Source organism: Orbicella faveolata, unplaced genomic scaffold (assembly GCF_042242905.1).
Source record: "Orbicella faveolata isolate gen_17 unplaced genomic scaffold, um_ofav_v1 contig_1, whole genome shotgun sequence".
Lineage (NCBI taxonomy): Eukaryota > Metazoa > Cnidaria > Anthozoa > Scleractinia > Merulinidae > Orbicella > Orbicella faveolata.
Genome location: NW_028301536.1, coordinates 837220 through 856536, shown reverse-complemented (window position 1 = coordinate 856536; position 19317 = coordinate 837220). Strand labels below are relative to the sequence as shown.

The 19317-nt window shown below is 37.1% G+C and overlaps 1 protein-coding gene across 1 annotated transcript; it reads right to left on the bottom strand.

Annotated features, from left to right (window-relative positions):
• Window positions 1–436: 436 nt before the first annotated feature.
• On the bottom strand, window positions 437–19285 carry LOC110051064 (uncharacterized). Its single transcript, XM_089283537.1, has 42 exons — window positions 19068–19285; window positions 18913–18973; window positions 17564–17616; window positions 17010–17083; window positions 16185–16254; window positions 15909–15995; window positions 14964–15065; window positions 14820–14880; window positions 14263–14315; window positions 14030–14173; window positions 13322–13408; window positions 12806–12856; window positions 12338–12439; window positions 12164–12224; window positions 11611–11663; window positions 11210–11353; window positions 10456–10542; window positions 10074–10136; window positions 9777–9837; window positions 9273–9325; window positions 8970–9043; window positions 8361–8430; window positions 8169–8258; window positions 7740–7802; window positions 7192–7252; window positions 7012–7064; window positions 6739–6812; window positions 6535–6604; window positions 6339–6425; window positions 5837–5887; window positions 5665–5725; window positions 5482–5534; window positions 4742–4815; window positions 4043–4112; window positions 3690–3776; window positions 3487–3549; window positions 2962–3022; window positions 2750–2802; window positions 2069–2142; window positions 1537–1606; window positions 1010–1096; window positions 437–634 (listed from the first exon to the last, which is right to left on the bottom strand). Exons 1-42 carry the CDS (start codon window positions 19153–19155, stop codon window positions 567–569), a joined length of 3069 nt encoding a protein of 1022 aa, XP_089139663.1. The 5' UTR covers window positions 19156–19285; the 3' UTR covers window positions 437–566.
• Between the last annotated feature and the right edge of the window lie 32 nt (window positions 19286–19317).

Here is a 19317-nt window from a genome sequence, read left to right as displayed (position 1 = left end):
TGGCAAAGTGAGGCGCCTCTCTCGAATATTGCACTGATCGATGCCCTTGCTTCTTCGTTTCCAGACCTCTTCCCGTCATGAAAAGATCTGGAAGCAACACATCAACCGCGCGAGGGAACTAAAGGACTGGGAAGGACACAAAAGAACAAACTGTGATCCACATGTGATTGCGTCTGAAATGTTCAGAATCGAACATGATGGAGATCTAGTGATCACGCAATCAGTTTTTCCTTTATTCCGTGAACCAATGTTTCACTTTCAAAATTGTACCGAAAACAGCAAGGACAATTTGCATTTTACATCTCGGGGCAAACTCTCCCAACTGGCACTATAAGAAATATACGACGACCAATAAGGAGAATCTGTACGTTGATACCATTGCCTTAAGGGTGAAATGAATCAACGTATAACAACCATATCACAACACAGAAAGAGGTTTAAAAGTTTTAACTGTCATTTATTTACGAAAATTGAGATTCTCCGCGAAAATCAGGCATAGTTGTGAACGTTTAGGAAAGCTAAGAAACCTTATTAAAACTGTTTAAAACGTGAATTCTTCTTCAGTATTATAATTCCTCTTTTGGTCTTGTCATAGTTTTGACCTTGTCTATTGCTTTGTCCATGGACCTCACAACTACAAAAAGAAAAACATTACAATCAAGCATGTAATCGTCCCCGTTTCCAACAACAGAATGAATGTTTATATGATAAGATCTATGTCTACCATTATGCCATATTACTAAGCGTATTCTCGGTATTGCACTGGAACTAGCTTGCAACTGAGGCTAATATGTGGAGTCTTTTCAAATGCAAATGACGTTAATCTATCATTAATGATATTCCCCTGACGAGCCTCCATTCCAAGCTAGTTCCAGTCTAACACCGAGAACAAGAATATGGCGTATTTCATTTACAATAATTGCCTGAGCAATTTTCTTTCATCAATTTTCAAGCTTATAATTACTGACTAAGGGCGGGATAAGTGCAGTTCTATAGAGGAGATTATTACCTGATTGTGGTTCCCAGTAGTAATATTTACTTTCTTTGTACACTGTTCCAGCATTGGTCACTTTCTCTATCACGTTACCCAAAGGATCTAGTCATTGTAAAAATATAAATCATTGATTAGCTCCACAGTGTGGTCTAATAACGAAATCCGCACCTGATAGCGTGACTGAAGAAAAATTGATAACCTTTTAACTATCGTTGATCCTTCTATGCTAGATGGCAAAGATCGATGCCTCGGTATTGTTAACAAATTTTTAGAAATGTTGATGGTTTGCACAGGTAGCAAATTTGAAGAAAATTTGAATCAAACATTTTCATTTACTCCACATTTGCACATAAATTCCTATGAAACAAATATACAAGTTTTACCACGCTTTACCCCCCCAGTGCAAATAAAGTCCAAATTTAGAGCCCCAAATTTACCACACATTTGCTCAACTCGCAAACATGAGTAAATCCGTTTTTTCGTCCAGTTTGTTGGTGTTAGAGTGCAGAGAAAGGAAGTTAACGAAGGAAACAAATACAAACCCATGAATAAGATTCTCGGGAAATATGCTCCATCAATGTCAAACTTCTTTTGGGTGTTATCAAATTCATCCTAAGAGAGAAGAGTAAACGACAGGGTTTTATGTCATATGTAACTAAATATTATAGTAAGTAATAAAACTGTTTTGTGGTAAACGAATCTAAAATTAAAACAATGTTTGGTTAACCACAAAAGAGATATTGATTTATACCATTTATAACTCGTAGTGAGAACATGTCATGGTGACTGGCGCGGGATTAATCTTCGCATGAATGAGAACACAAAGGCTTTTAATTTTTAGGGTTAGTCACGCTCTGACTGGTATTTGGAAAGTTCCAAGGTTTTTTTTGTTTCCTTTTTCATTTTTTTCTGGTAGCCAAATTTGTAACGCTCATTTAGCGAACAAAGGCGACTACGAAGAGTCAATCTACTTTGTTACACGTCTTTTCTCAAGATACGGTTACTGTAAAAGTTGATGGAGAAACCAGCCCTTGAGTTCAATCGACAGAACTAATCTAGCAAACGCTAATTTACCTCCACATTGACCATGACTAACTCTTTGCTGACTTCCTTTATCTTCTCGGATGCAGCAAATTTGGGCTTGAAAGCTGAAAGAAAAATTACATAACATGCCAAAAAGCTTCTCAGTAAAATAAAGGCTCTTGTACTATGCGACAAGTGTTGCAAAAGTTAAATTTCTTGGGTGGTAGCTGAGCAAATAAAAAAGTACTGAGCAAAACGTTAATGAAATGAATAGTGTTTTTTTTTTAGTAAGAGCTAATCATGTTCTGCACTATAACTTATTCTGAGTGATGAACGGAAATGGAGTTTAATACAACGTGGTCTACCTACTATAGAGGTATGAAGTTTTCTTGATTTTGTCACAGTTAATAGAGGGAATGGTTACAAAGTCTGGTAAACATCAAAAAAGGAAAAAAACAGGCTACGATTTGTGCTGGATGGTCCTTGACCTTGCACACCTTTTGTTTTATGCTCATTGACCATGCGTGAATTACATAATCGCAATGCTTCTATTAGTTAGTTGTATGAGCACACGTAACCATCTTTTCTATTTTGCCATCAAAAACATACATTAAAGAACTTTATCAGATTTCCTAACCATTTCCCTCTATAAACTATGATTTTGGCAATAGAGACACTTGGTTGCAACATCAGCATGTTGTAAGTATAAGAAAAGAGAGTTATATCACTTACCTTGACAAGCACTGCACCAGCTTTTGTGAATAAAGAGAAAAATTGGCTTCCAGCTAAGGAACAGCAAAACACAATGCTAAATTACTGAATGCACAACATCCGTCTCAAGAAAGTGTGTAATTTTAGAATACTGGTGGACCAATCGTAGTAGACTTGCATTGCCCATGTTCAACTATGATGACTGCACGAAGTGCGCGTGTATCAAACCATACCTCTTCTTTGCTTCAACATAAGCATCTTCTAACTTCATCCAGTTGATTTCTTTGCCTAGTCCTAGGATTACGACAAAAATGAATTAATTGTTATATACGTCAAAATCTTGTGGTTTTCAAGAACCAACACATTTTATTCAAAACTGAATCATTGGATAACGCAATTCGAGAGTTTTCACTGGCTTAGCCATCACGGGTTATGAACCAATATACCATGCTCTACAAATATGGTAAGCGTCCGCGTGATGTTTTGGGACGCTTTTATTGTTATTTTAGTTTAGTTTTCTATATATTGGGGACGTTTTTAATAAAACAATTATTCCAATCGCGCATGTTGGTTATCAGATGATTATGGCCAACGGGACGCGTAGCGCCGAGTTGGCTATCTACCATTTTTAACATAGCACGCACGCTAGTCCTACCTAATTCTTTTTGAGCCATCACAAACGTTAACGAAATCTCTATGCACGCAAGGCCGTGCGTATATTAGATGACGTGTGCAGTTTCAATTTAGCTCCAGCCTACCTCTATCTATGGACGGTGGGGGCTTGACGAGTTTCCTCGCTGCTGTTTTCATTGTATGTATCACTTTTGGAAAAAAAGAAAGATAAAATGAGAAAACCACACACTGACACAAGCCAGTCGTTGGTTCCGATATAATGACTAAAAAGATTAAGGTTTTAAGACAGTTTTTGTTGTAAAGAAGCGACAGGGCCAAAAGTACTTACACTCTTCGTCATCGTTGTAAAAGTACTTGTACTTGATGAATTCAAGGTCATTATTGTGAAGATCTTTTTGGACCTCTCCCTTGTGATCTGTAACGACAGTCAACAATTGTTAATAAAGAGAACACATTTACATTTCCACATGTCTACATGCTATGCCCATCACAGCAGAGACCAAATAGATCAAGAGGTAGAGATACATTTAGATATTGCAATGTAGGTCAGTTTCTCATAGCGCTCTGCAAGCACACCTCTGGTCTTACATCTCCCTATTTGCTCCAAATCCATTTAAAATAATTTTTGATTGTAGCATATAAAATTGTAGACATCAAATGTTTTTGAGAAGAAGCACTTACTAAGGAAAAAGACTCGAGGAAAATATTTTCCATCGACGACAAATTGATCATCTTTTGGTTCCTCGTCGTCCTACAGACACGAAAAAGAGTAAAATTAATTGCATTGCTTTGTTAAGAAGGAATCCACCACAAACTCGAGTAACAACTGAAACGGAAGAAAACTTTGTACCGAGGCTATTTAGATTGTATTTCAACCTTCTAAGCTACTGTTTTAAATATCTCTTCAAAATAAATCATTTCTAACAACACCAAATGTCGGCAAAAAATTTCGAAGTTCATATAAAACACTTGCATTTGAAAGTACTGGTGAAACGTAACTGATGATGACATTTTACCCGTGGTTGCACAATTTCTCTGAACTTTGAAATTTGTTTTCTCGAGTTCCCATTGGAAATTGTTTTTAGTGTTATTTCAGGCAACTTTTTACATTTCTAACTTTTAGAAAATGCAAAAAAGGACTGTAATATACTTAAAGTTATTGTAGTACAAGGCTTTTGTCCATTAAGAACTGAAATTTCTCGATTTCTTATCGGATTTTGTCTTAAAACGTTTTGACGGCAATTAACCTTTTTTTTTTTCGTATATTCATATTTGCTTTTTGTAACGAAATTTAATTTTAAGAAGTGGTTGTACCAAGTTAGAATGAGAAAGAAGCAAATAATTAATTTATAAGTTTAGGAATATCAATGCGCATGTTACCTCCACATTTATCATTATGAATTTTTTACTGAGCTCAGCAATCTGTTTTGATTCTGCTATGACTGGTTTCAAGGCTGAAAGAAATAAAAACAACGTTGGTATTGGAAGGCAAAGTAAGAAATAGCGAAACGGGGAGGTAAGTCGACAATGAAACACCTCCAATATGGAAATGGTTGCTACTCCAAAAGTGAGAAATATGAAAGAGGGTTTTATAAGGGAAGACTTTTACCCCGTGAAACAATACTGATAAGGATTTCTCAAGTTAAGGTCCCCAACTAAGATAAACCAGCATGCAAATCGTCCGGAACATCGTAGACGCCAAAGGTTTGTAGGTCTGAGAACTGCAATGTGTCTGGACGGAATGTGTTTGCACCATGGTTGCCTATTACTTTGGGTGAGCAACTAGTTGCTATGATGACACTAGGCACAAACGTCGCTGGTTTATGAAACATTGGACTTCCACTAAGATACATTAGAAAACAGTCCTAAGAAAATACGCGCGCTGATTGGTTAAAAATCGTGTTTCTGTTAAACAATTAGATTATGAGCTCGAGATTTCCGTCGCGTGATAGATTTCCGCATAGAAATCCAGAGAGCGAATCGTTCTCCCAAACTTCCACTTCTATAACTCGTTAGAAACTCGGTACATGTTTTTGATTTCTCAATTGTGGTTGAACAAGCGCCCGAATGTTGGCAGTTTTTGTGCAGCGCTCTAAGTTTAAAAAATGCAGTTACCATACCTTTACATGCTCCACACCAAGACTTGTGTATAATCAACATTATAGGAGTTTCACTGTGGATAGTTAACATGAAATTACTGCACGAGACTGACGCAATAGTTTATAGAAAACAATCATATAAGGAGAGTAGAACAACGGTGGCATATAAGCTGCGAAAAAAAAACCCAAGAACTAAAATGTTACCTTTTCTTTGCCTCTTCAAGACCTTTCTCCATTGTCATCCAGTTAATGTGTTTACCAAACCCTACAAAACGTTAACCATGTAAACGACGTCTTTAGCACAAGCAGAGACTGAGTGACAACAATTATATGCAGAATCGTTCCGTGCAGCTGGAAGTTAAAATTGACGACATACCTCTGTCTAAAGTTGATGGTTCTGGTATAAGCTTCTTCATAGACTTGACAACTGAAAGAGAATTTAAAAATAACACGGATTTCTAAGGAATGACACAACTACAGACAGTCAGCATTACGCAGACATTAAAACACTATGCATGGACACCAGCCATTTTGAAAAAGTTTCGGCACCAAAGTTGTGTCAATATTGGAGAAGTTAATTTGTACAAAAATGTGTTAAAAGGGCAAGAAAAAAGAGTTCGTTTGTCGTTCTTAATCACACGAGTGACCGTATTTAACAGTTTTTAAGAGGAGATGTTTGTATCTTTCTCGAGGACCAAGGTATCTTTCCGTAATGGGAAGCTGTCCTTAAAAATTGCCTGTCAGTAAAGCGGAGTTGGATGGAATACCATGATTTTCCTTATTCTTAACACCTGTCTACTTGAAAACATATTGCGTTGTTAGGACAAATTAGCTACTAATATTAAAGGTAAACAAGGTGTTTTTTCCCCTGTACTCACTTTCATCAGCTGTCTTGTAGAAGAACTTCGTTTTGTCAAGACTAGTTCCCTCGTTGTCGATTTCTTTATTTAACTTGCCATCGGAATCTGTTTTATACAATTCAAGCGTAAGTCAGCTGGAACGAAGAACAAATTCTTCTACGATAAATAAATTCCCTAGGTTAGAGAGCTTTAAGTTACAAAATTTTAAGATTACCGAGGAAAACAATTCTTGGAACATATGATCCATCCACGTCGTATTTTCCATCCTTTGGTATTTCATCGTCCTAAAAAAATAAACCATCGCCAAAAGAATTATTTGCTAATGTTCCGTGATACTTTAAATTCTCTCCATGTATATCGAAGGAAACTTGTCTCAATATTTCATGTTTTTCGACCTTCAAATAATTGTAACTCTTACCTCAAGGTTGACCATGAAAAAGTGTTTGCTGAGGTCAGCAATTTCTTTTGACTCAGCAATTTTGGGTTTGAGATCTGACAAGACAAAATTGTACAGCCAAACACCAGCTTAGAAGAGGTATACACTGCTTTAAGAGTATTGAAGCCCCCTAATTAAGACTCAACATGATGTCAATAGTACCCAAGAATAGATACTCCAAGGCTCAGGTCTCCTGTTATCATAATGTACTTAAATCTTCCAGTTTTTACTGCTGTCTACTCATGAAAAACTTACCCTGACTGATCTGACACCAGCTTTTATGTAACACCATCATAATAGGCTTGTTACTGAAAAGGAAGAAAAGAAAAGAGAAATCTTATTTAAACCCAAAGATAAATTAGCCCTCTGTAAATTTTTTACGGTCAGAATTGAGGAGCAAAGATTTATTTCATCTCTTATGATTATTACACTTACATTGCCTTTGCTTCTTTGAGGGCGTGGTCGAGTTTCATCCATTTGATATGAGCACCAAAGCCTTAAGAGGTATGACAAGAAAATAAAATATTACTTCCGCATAATATATCTTAATTATACAACGCTTTCAAGTGATGTACCATATATCACGAGTCTCTTGTATTTTTTCGGTATACACACGAGGCTTTAGGCGAGCCTGTATACCAAGAAAATACAATTGACAAGTAGGATATCCCATGGTATACAATGAGAGTGCATTGAATAACTATTTTATACCATGCCATAGAAATTACAGTGGCCAATACAACCAATGCGACATACGCGCGACGCATGATGGTAAGGTTGAATGTAATAGCGTCGAATATAAAGCGGCTTTCCTATATTCTGATTGGCTCTATTTTCTATGGCATGGTTTAAACGCCATGTGCTATCTCCGCTCGTGCCAAAGATGAAAGTTACGTTGTACCTGCTTCGTCAGTTGGGCAGGTGTGACGAGTTTTGGTGGGCAAAATATATTGGTATGAATTTATTCAACATTTTGCACTCACCTTTGTCTGGAGCGATTCCCTCGTGCATTTCTCTTCCAAGGACTTTATTCATCATTTCAACAACTAAGAATTGTTAACCAAGTATCAAAATTAACTAATATCACAGTATCATGTCTACTACGTATATAACACGTGAAATTCTAGAAATAGAATGGCCTGGTTCAGAAGAGTTTAAAACGGAAAAAGAATCAACATTTGCTTGATAAACTACATTTTTATAAATTTCCCACAGAAGTGTAGTTCTCTCGATAAGACGGTTGTCTTTCTAAGCATACCATCAAATATTTCCCTAAAATGTACAAAGTCAGGTGTGCATGAAAATTGCTGGTCTAAATTATAATTTATACTAACTTGGTCTTAGGAAAAGAGGGATGCTCGCAATAAGAGCGTTTGTGTCAATCGGGGTCTATGAAACATAAGTCTTCTTACTTTCTTTTGGTTCTCCATAGGCATACTTGTATTCTTTAAACAAAGGATCCGTGTTGTAGAATTCCTTCATGATCTCACGTGTGAAAGGATCTGAGGAAATAACAACAAAACAAATTAAGATTTTCCATGTAGGGTGCGGCTCTGAAAATAACGAAGAACGTGTACTGGAGAGACGTTAAGCAATTTACTAACCTAAGAAGTAGATTCTAGGAGCATAGGCGCCATCGACGTCAAATTTCTCTGCTGTTTTTCCACCGTCATCCTAAATAGTATAAATATTCAGTAACATATGGTTGGTTATCGTTGGAGTTGTTTTGTTGGTCGTATTAATATAAGCAAGTCCAAGCAAAATTCCCCATTTTCCTTGTGAATGGAATGTACATTTGGATCCAGACGTCGGGCCTCAGTTTTAAACTGATAAACTCTAGTCTATTTGTAGGAACTTTATTCTAGAAATGCCGTTCTCTTCATCAATGCAAATAAGTCCCGGAAAACTGGTGCAATCTGCAATGAACTGGTATCCCATCCAGATCAGGGCACAGAAAAGAATGGCCATTCTTTTCTGTGCCCTGATCCAGATGGAAGAGCAAAATTGCTAATGATATTATATTCCCGCAAGTACGTTAGTAAGCCACTGGTCTGGAGACCGTGAACAACTTTTAGACGTTATTTTACTGGTTTTACTGTGAGCATCTACGCATCTGCCAAGCTTAAGTTAGGCTTCAACTGGAAAATGGTCTATCCTAACTAACGCTGAAATTTTTGATGCACTGAGATTATTAATTGAATCAGATAACTTACCTCAATGTTGACCATGACGAACTTCTTACTTAATTCAGCAATCTCAGTGGACTTGGCAAACTTCTTCTTCAAATCTTAGAAGAGAAAACAATAACATATGCCGGATTCTAAGCAACTGAACAAATTCATATACACTAGCGGCATAAAGGCATTGTGCAATAAAGACTTCTGGCCTTTAACACTTAACAGTAACGGGTAGCAAGTTACACATAGACCAAGTACAAGATTTCGTTTCCGTTTGTTTGTCAGTTTTCCGCTTGTGATTAACAATTTAGCTTCAGTTCCTGCGATCACGTTACTTACTTTTACAAGCTCCACACCATGACTTGTGGATGATAAGCATTACCGGTTTCTTTCTGCAAGTGGAATGGCAAACAGCTTATCAGTTGGCAATGTTGCATGCCTGGTTTATTAAGGACTTAATGTCGAGCATGTTAACTTATAAGTGCCAATCTTCCAAGCCACAAGAGCTTTGGAGGTGTACTGTTCTTATGAGGTTATAAATGATGTAACTGTCTTTCTTTGTATGGAACTACGACTTACATACTTGCTATCCCGCGATAGAATGAGACCAATAAAGTTGATAAAGTTCAACGTTGAAGTTGAAAGTTGAAAGTTGACTCTAACAGAAGGTAAGAAATGTAACCTTTTGTGGCTACTGAGGATCATAACTTAGTGTCCCCTTATGGGAGGTTTCACATGTAGTGTGACCATGACTCAATATTGCTTTATAGAAGGTCTTTCCTCATTGTTTTCCCGGTGTGGAACGCGTCCCAGTGTAAAGTTTCAGAACGATATATTCCTTACCCTTCTTTCGCTTTTTCAAAACCTTCCTCAATTGAAGTCCATTTGATATCTTGACCCCATCCTACATAGAGTAATGTACCAAATTAACGACGTCTTTTAAATACTCATTATACAACTCAAAGCAAATTTTACTTGTTCACAGGTGATGTCAAAGAAAAACCAAATTTTCGTGGAAGCAAAGACGAAATTTTGTAGAAAGTGTCTCGCTCAAGAGGTCTGGGGGGAGGGGGGGGGGGGGGAGGAAGTAATCCTCGTGCAATGCTTTTGAATTGACAGTTTATTACGTCCTCAATTTACCGTTATCAGTAACTTCCTTGGGTTTGTCTTCGATCTTCAATGCCTTTTTCATGACTGTAACCACTATCAAGACGAAAGCAAAGAACAGATTGTTAAACAGATTGTTGAACAGATTGTCGGCAATACGCGTACGTCATGTTCAGTGTAATGAGTTGGCACGAACAGTTGACAATAAATAAAAAGGCACGTTATTTTATTTTACACCGTTTATCATCAAAAAATGCATTGGACTACAGACAAAATAAAGAAAACAAGAGCAAAACAGGAGTTTATGTAAGGACCAATTGATCAAATCAGCACGGCATATAATTCGACTGTTACCCATTTTCAATCGTAGATATGTTCCCTGGAAAGCTCTAAGAATACTTAAAATTCAACTCACATTCTTCTCCGTCCTGATAGTAGTATTTTACATGTGTGTGTTTAGTTCCCTCGTTCCATAAATCCTTCTGAACCTTTCCGTTAGAATCTGTGGTAAGAAAGAGAAAGGCGGGTTGATAAAAAACATTAGTAAATGGCTCCTTCAGCTCCCTCCATCCCTGTCATCCCGGCCGCCATCACCTCCATGACCATCGTCATCATCATTGTTTTTGTCGTCGTCATCACTGTTATCAAATTCGTCAACGTCATTCTAATCAACGGTATATCGTTACCATTATCGTTAACACACCCGGCGGGGTACTCCCAGAAAAAATTGGGTGGGGTGTGCGACCCGCTTCCCAAAACCCTTACCCTATTTATGACCAAAATCTGCGATTTTCCCTGCCCTATTTATGACCTAACCAAAAATCTGATACCCTATTTATGACCGTTGGGACTGGCACAGTTGCCCTAAACATAATTTATGAAGGGCTTTTGATGACGGTCTTGTTGACAATGATGAAAATGTAGCTTCTTCTAAAAAACATGTCCCATTCAAGACTAGAGAGCAAAGACCACTTCCAATTTGTATCCAAAATGGCCAAGATCGATACCTATTAATGACCAAAACGGCTGAAAAACCATACCCTTAAGGCCACATTTACCTATATAGCCCATATAAGGGATTACTTCTCCCGGTTAACACACTAGACCACGATGAAATTAATGTAAAAGTTTCTTTAGCAAGTTTCCATGTTAATTTTTCGTCTTCTAACCTAAGACGAAAATCCTTGGCACGTATTTGCCATCCACGTCAAACTGTTCTCCTTTGGGTTCATCATGGTCCTCTGTGTTAACCATCACGAACTTCTTGCTGAGCTCAGCGAATTCTTTGTGCTTTGCCAATTTAGGTCTCAAGGCTGCGATTGGATATTAAAACATTTCATTAGGTAAATAAGAAACCAGATCTAGAGATACTGACACTGGGTTTCACTCGGTTGCAAAGTCACAAAAACAGCAATTTAGCGGCTACATGTGAATTGAGTGAGAATTGTTAAAAAGCATCTGCCTACAAAACCAGTTGAATATAATGGGTTTAGAAATCGTGTTCTTTAAGATGAAAAATGTACAATGTAAACTCATTGACGAAGGCAAGGTTTATCAATGACTTCCCCACCTTTACACGAGCTGCACCAAGATTTGTGTATTATCAAGAGCATGTTCTCGTTACTGTGGAGACAAAAGACAACATAGCCTTTAGTCGTCCGCGCACCGGATTTTGGTTATTCCAGTAGCCAACGATTGAAAGAATTGAAAGAATAAATATTGAAAGAATAAACTGCGTACTAACATTCCAAAGGCTGTGGGTGGAACAAGTCACTGCAAATAATCCGTGAAAGTAATCCAGAGGAAAGATATAAATTTTCTGATTTCTATTCTCAATCAAATTTCAAAACTTAACGCAAGCAATTACGTACTCCAAAGGCGCCGTCAAAAAAATGTCATTGAGAAAGCATTCCGGCATCATTTACAAGACTACATTCTCTTTTTTCTTTTGGCTTCCTTTCTGATGCCCTTTTGATTTTGATTTTTCTCCCCTTAAAATTGATTCTTTGATAGTAATTCTAATACGAAGAAAATCTCACGCTATAATCACATGACCTCCCGTGAACAGCTTCTTTACTTAGACAATTTTAAATTACTGCCGTATCAGTTTACTTGTGACAAACCTGTCCTTTGCCTCCTTTAGTCCTTTCTCGTACGAAACCCAGTTAATATGATCACCAAAACCTGTTAAGGATAGTTACAATTAAGACTTAATCTTGGCAAATTCAGAAAACGAATACTGTATTTCAATTATTTTCACCACCAAACACTGCAAAGGACAACATAGAACTTGTTACCTCTTGATAATTTGGGAGTCCACCAGGGATCTTTTTCTTTCTCTTCCTTCTTTTCCTCTTTCTCTTCCTTTTGCTGATCTTCTTTCGTCTCTTCTGGTTTTTCTAAATGAGAGAAAATATTTGCTGACTTGGAAACATACCTTCACATTGTTCCAAGGTTCAATAAGTACTGGCTAATATGTTAAATTTACTTTGCAGTTAACAAAGTATTGGCATGTGAATTATGTGTACAAAATATCTACTAAATTATCTATGGTGATTGAAACGTTTTTATAGCTCAAAATCACTTGACTTTACAATGAATACCAGTCGATGTTTATAACAATGAATTAATTTAACATTTACATTGTATTGTCTTTTGACCGTTCTAGCCTGGGTTCAGCTCAATGCGTTACAGAAAAGTGAATCTGTGATTGACTAAACTGATCTCAGCTTTTCAAGCGAACTTAAAGGTTATTTATCGCATACCTAGTGTTCCTGTTTCCTTCATTTTAAGAGCTCTCCTCATTGCAGATATCACTGTAAAGATAATGAAAGAAACCCAACGGTTAAAACTAGTTTTTCTTTTGTTTTGAGGTCACATTTATTTTTACCCGGGGCAACAACCGGAACTCAAATCAACAAATTTTATCAAACTTAATACGATTGTGGTTACATAGCGCGCTTACTGATTGGAGGACTGGATCTTTCGCACAAGACTTTGATCAGTTAAACCAAATTAAAACTTCCTTTAGATTGGAAAAAAAACCCCTTAAAAATAGTAGCTAACTATGATACGATACGATACCTGCGTGAAAAAGCGTCAAGATAGATAATTACCAAAGAGAAAAAAAAAACCATAAAGGAACAAGGATGGTTAAGGATGGAGAAGATTAACACGGATTACAAACGACGAACTTGAAAAATTTAGGCTAAACTTTTCAAGATGCGCGAACCGTGACGTACTTCTTTAATGTATAAAAGATAATTTATTGTTTCTCATACATTCCTGAGCACTGCTGTAGTAGTACTTGACTTGTGGATGCTTCGTTCCCTCGTTCCAAATTGCCTCGATGACTTTTCCTTCAGGATCTAAATAAAATGGAGCGCGAACACGGAATAGGAAATTAAAAAAGCGTGAAGTGGCCAAAAAAAATGTCAAAAGGAGCAACAACATCAGTAGCTTGTAGCCATGTACAACATGGGGGTAATGGAAAACCCGGGGGGTGTAAGAACACCCATATAAAAAGGACAGGGGTGCTTGAAAAGAACACACTAAGAGGTGTAAAGATCCTGTTCTGTGGGCGTAGCTTCAATTTTCTTTTTTACCCCTCTGGGGTGCATTTTCTAACACAACACTTTATCTCCTGTCATATTTTTTTCGGCTCAATACCCTAAAAGATACCGAAAAAGCTCCCGCTGTGGACCCTTTGAGGCTGAACACCCTGAGAGATATCAAAACCGCTTTTTAACCCCTAAAAGGTACGCCGAGCACCCCAGTCTTTTCTATATGGGAGTCCCCGCACAGGATGGAAAATTTATGATATGATGCTGCTAAGACCTCGTCACTGATAACAAAATGGTTATTTAATGAGCTTTTCTTTGAAGAATCTGTGAAGAATCTTTACTTGTATATTTGAAAAGGGTAATACTGTATACGAATTTACTGCAGAAGATAACAATTGCTATCCTAGAACGTATAAAACAACTTACTGAGGAAGAGGACTCTGGGAATGTACTCGCCATCCACTACAAACTGACTTCCCTTTGGTTCTTCCTCGTCCTCCGTGTTAACCATCACGAAATGTCTACTCATTTCTGCAAACTCCTTGGAGTCGGCAAGTTTAGGCTTCAAGGCTGTAAAGTGGAGTAATCCGTGTATTAACAATTTGTCGGTCTATACGGTGAAATAACATGAGTGGAGTTCATTAAATAACAGTGAATACCTTTGCATGAGCCACACCATGTTTTGTGAATGAGAAGCAGCATCCACTTGCCACTATAAAAAAGCAAAACTTTACTTAAGGTGGCTAGCAACAGTTTCTAGCACTTTGCACGACTTTGACAATATTCTTCATGGGTCATTTTAACCACTCTTTATCCGTTGACGCTTCAATCATGGTATCAAAGTACTGCCTAATCATTGGTAACACGTTGATATCATTTTCTTGGCACAAAATGTTACCATAGTAACAGTATAACCTGCTAAAAGCACCCTTAACTTAACGGCTAATAACTCATAGACGCTCTCTGAAGGTGAGCCCTGTTTTTTATCATCGAATTTTAATAATCAAGATAAGACATAACTTTTGGCAAAGTTTAAAAAAAATAATTCTATACATTCGGTTCAGAGCCACCTTAAATTTACGAAAAGATTGACACCCGGCTGGAAAAACTAATCTATAACGAGTTTCGAAAAGTTAATTGATGTCGATGTGGAGAACGTTCAATAGTGAGGGAAAGTGTCAAAAAATAAGCCGTGGATGTTACATAATCTATTTACCTCTTTTTGATTTTTTCTAATCCATCTTCATAGGTAACCCAATTTATGCGATCGCCAAAACCTGTGTTAACAAAGCACAAACTTAGTTTGAATATGTATCTAATTAACATCGGCCTACGACAAATTTTCACCGTCGAGACCTACCTCTAGCAAGAGGGTTGCTTTCCATGACTGGTTCGTCTTCTGTTTCCTCCAAAAATTCGCTTCCTTTGAGTTTCTTCAGCACTGCTTTCATGCTAGTAACAACTGTGTATAACAAATTAACAAGTTGAAGAGCTGCTGAGCTCCTAACTTTGACTCAGTTTAAGTTGAAATAGTATGCCATTTGATGAATTTTGATAATTAAAACATGCATTTTACTTATAATACAAATAAAATCTAATCTCTCCTAAAGGACAGCTCTCTTACATGGACAGAGTGCCCGATACGACGGGGTATTTTCAGTGCACTTATTATACGGACCCTTCCTAGTATTTCGTCCCCAGAGAGCAGTTTGAAATTTAGTGATACAGATTAACTCAACGTCTTTATCACGGACAATATTTGAATTTTCGTAAAGGATTCATTGAGTAGTTGGCTCAGGAAAAATAAGCTCAGCTCAGCTAGTGCTGTTTAATTTCCTCTCTAGATCTCACTCTGTTCGTTTTGCAGTTCAAAGAGTCAGCGAGAGTTACTTTGCTTAGCGTGAAGTATGTGCTTAAATCAAGTTTGAGTTTTGTATTTGAAGTAAATGTAAATCAGCGATGACTTATTCGTTTAATTTTTGTTTTTTTTTTACGTTTTTACCCTGAATTGAAGAAGTAACAAGTCAAATGTACCCGGGAAATTCATCAACTTAAACGTAACACTTGGGTAAAGCTGTCTGAAATTAGTACCTACTGTTCCTTGATCATAAAGATCCATAAACACTCTTATTTTTAGGCCAAATAAACAACTTCAGTTGGAATAAAAGGCCCACTGCGCTGATAAACATGAAAAAAAAAAAAAAAAAAAAAAAAAAACGCATGTCGTAAAAACTGTTCCTTGAATTTAGGCATCCAAGTTAATAAAAACTGATAATTGCGGCCCTGCATTACTTTATTAACTTACTCTCAGAGGTTTTTCCATAATAGTACTTGGTGTTTTTGTGCCTTCCGTTTTCATTGTAAAATTCTTCCATAACCTCGCCACCAGCTGCTGTGGAATAGAGAAAGACACACAGTATGCAACTGAAAGAACGACCTCTGTTTTTAGCGCGCATGCCTATCCGCCTGAAATCGTTAGGTAAATTCCGCGCCAACTAAAATATGGTTTTATGTTTTAACAGAAACAGTAGTCCACTTAAAGAAGACTTAACTGACTTATAGCTTGTCAGTGTAAACTTACACAAAAACAAAATTCTTGGAATATATCTTCCGTCTGGGCGGTATTTTTCATCTTTAGGCTCCTCCTCATCCTAAAAATAAAAGTAAATATAACTTTATTGTTCACTGCATCCTTTAGAGCGGTTTTCAATCTGAGTGTATCGCAAAGAACACAGCCAATCCAGTGAACCAATCAAAACTCGAAGTAATTACATGACGCAAAGCGCGGGAAAACGAGTGCGAGTGAGTCAATTTGTTTTAGTTTTACTTCTGATTGGGGAAAAAGTTGCGTGAGGTTTTTTAAGCCAATCGCGTAGCGTAGTTGATGAAAAAACAATTACTTTTCGAGACTCAAATGAAAACAGGTCTAAGCAAGTTTAGTTTCTAATATACTAAGTTAATTTCTTTACAACCAAGCTTGGGATATCAGTTCTTCTTAGCCCAGAAAATTCGTCATCATCTAACTTAAAAGAAAGATGTTACTTTGATTTTCTAAGGGTGCATTTTATAATCGTTGGCTCTACATTTTCTCCCTTCTGTCTAGACGCAAAAATGGGATTTTGACAAGGGGAGGTTTGTCGAGCCCACATGATCATTTCGGACTTCGTTCTCATATATAACCACGTTCCTTGTCAGGCGGAATTTCTCCTTTAGATAGTTTCAAGATTTTTTAATTTTATGCCGTGTGTGAGTTTGTGAACAACGCATAGTGTATGCGAACTTAGACGAATTTTTGAATGTTCTTTCAAACCGCCTCTGTCTGCATACGCAGGATTACTACTGACAGGAAAAAAGCCGCGTTCACATCATTTTGCCAGCTAACTTATTTTGGACGTTCTCAGCTTACCTCAACATTGACCATCACAAAGTGTCTGCTGAGCTCAGCAATTTCTTGGGATTTGGCGAATACTGGTTTTAATGCTGCAGGAGAAACAACAAGTGGCTTAGCTCGTCTTGCAAAGTCTGTTCTTTGCTCTATGATTTGTGGTTTAAGAAAGCCTTAGTCGAGTTCTTTTATTTGGACTAACTTCTACTTCGCCTACCAGGCAGGATTGAAATCATTCAGTTTCGCCTTTGGTCTCGAAAGAACTGTGCACAAAACATGACATAAAATGTTTACTGTAAATTAATGATTGACTCGAAAAAATACGCAAAGCTCTATTTGAAACTTGACCTTCGCCTTGTGCTGTTGTGTAAATATTTTTAAACATGTTAAACATGCAGGGTAGGGGAGAGACTACTCCGCCGAAAAATTTGAACTCTTCAGATTAAGATTCACCTCCAGGAGAGCAGGCTCTGGAAATGTATTACAAGCAGCGATGAACAAAAAAATATTCGTCTTGTTTTGTCTTTTGTAATTTCATTCACAAATTTAAAAACCGACGAGTAAATAAATATTACCTTTGCAGGCTCCACACCAAGTCTTGTATATGAGAAGCATCAACGGTTTATCACTGTAACAAGAAAAGATATTGGAAAACGTAAAAGATTTCAATTGTCAAGGACTATTCGACTGAAGCCTATTTACTAAGCTCAGCATTGCTGAGCTAAGAAAATTTCGCGTATGTTGCAATGATTCAGTATATTTTGGAAACATTCATAGATGCAGAGAGGCACACAGTTTTTTGCAGTTCCATACTTTTATCAGTAAGATCAAATCATAAAACAACGAATATGTCTTTGTTTATAAACTGCTTTGACATATCTGCCATTGGTGATGCATTCACATTTGTCTTCACCCGAGTTAAGCAAAGAACAAACCCAGTTCAACAAAACAAGTTATGAAAACAATGATGGGCAGCGATATATTCCTTTTAATCAGAGCAGATCAAGTCAATGAGGAGCAAAACATTTCCAAATTTACATTCGACCTGGATAGGACCGCATAAAAACCAGCCATGGCTGATCTGGCTTCCTCTCAAACATTATAATGCATTTTATTGTTTTTTTTAAAATATATCTTCACTCATTATATTATTTGGAAATTATTAGCAAAACGCTTTGTCTCACGACTGAAAGCCATTGTAATAAAAATACAATGCACATACAAGAACAACCTGCAGAAATTTTGCGCTGCGCAGCAAAATCTTCATTCTGTTACGCGCGGACGATTTTTGTTTAACCTGGCATAAAGGCTAACACAGACTAGGTCAGTTTTGCGCAAAAAGAATTTTCCCTCAGCCATACTTTACCGATATTGCCACAAAGCGGAAAGGTAACAAAGTGGTTTCCAGTTTCTTTTCAGTTCTAGCTTAATTACATTTTAATACCACGTGATACCGATTGAAGAGCAATTTTAGAACTTTATCAGAACAGAGTAAGTTCAGACTCTTTGTAAGGTTTCTGTTTTTTGCTACCGTTTAAGCCTTACTATCACTCCAATTCAATCTATCTCGAATTCAAATAAAGAAATCTTTAGTTCCATATTCGTCAATCGCTTACATCAAGGGATACTTCTATTATCTGCATTATAGCAGTTGCTTAAATCCTATGGACTAGTTTTAGTGTGCCGTAAACTTGTGTCCTCTTGCACGTTTAAGAAAGCATTTATCAAAACTAGCTACCACTTGGTTTAAATCCTAAAAATTCAACCAGAGTTTTAAGGTTAAATGTAGGATCGTAATTAAGTGGATTTTTGAGGCTTCGCGCGCAGATCAGAATTTTTCACGTACTATATTATTTCACAAAACTTTGTTTTGTTTAGTGCGTTAGTTTTATCCTTCGCTTGTAACGAAAGTTTTCCCGCTTACTTCTTTTTTGCTTCCTTTAATCCAGCCTCAAAAGTTATCCATTGGATCGTTTCTCCCCATCCTATAAAATTCAAGTCCAAGAAGGTCAAAGATATAAATTTAAAACTGCCTTCAAGTTTTTTGTCTCATAGCTTTGAGACCCAAACAATACCTACCTCGATCAAGGGGCTCCTCAGCTTCAAATTCACCAAGTACAGAAATAGCTAAACTGTAAAGTAAAGTTAGGGCAAGATATTTCAACATCTTCAAAATGCGTCCAGCTTGCAGACAGGAGTTCAATCTACCGTCTGAAGAAATACGTTCTGTGGCAAGGACAATATTCGTTCTCTCCACCTGCGAAATACCTGGTTGGTGTATTGGAAAATTCGACTTGAGATATGGAAGATCGTAAGACTTTCAACAGGT

Bases quoted from the DNA above. Each gene is read 5' to 3' on its own strand.
- LOC110051064 (XM_089283537.1), bottom strand. From the start codon at position 19,155: ATGTTGAAATATCTTGCCCTAACTTTACTTTACAGTTTAGCTATTTCT. The intron at 15,066-15,908 runs GTAAGTTAATAA...TGTTATACACAG, and splicing joins TTATGGAAAAACCTCTGAGA to TTGTTACTAGCATGAAAGCA. The intron at 5,726-5,836 runs GTATGTCGTCAA...AACGTTTTGTAG, and splicing joins ACCATCAACTTTAGACAGAG to GGTTTGGTAAACACATTAAC.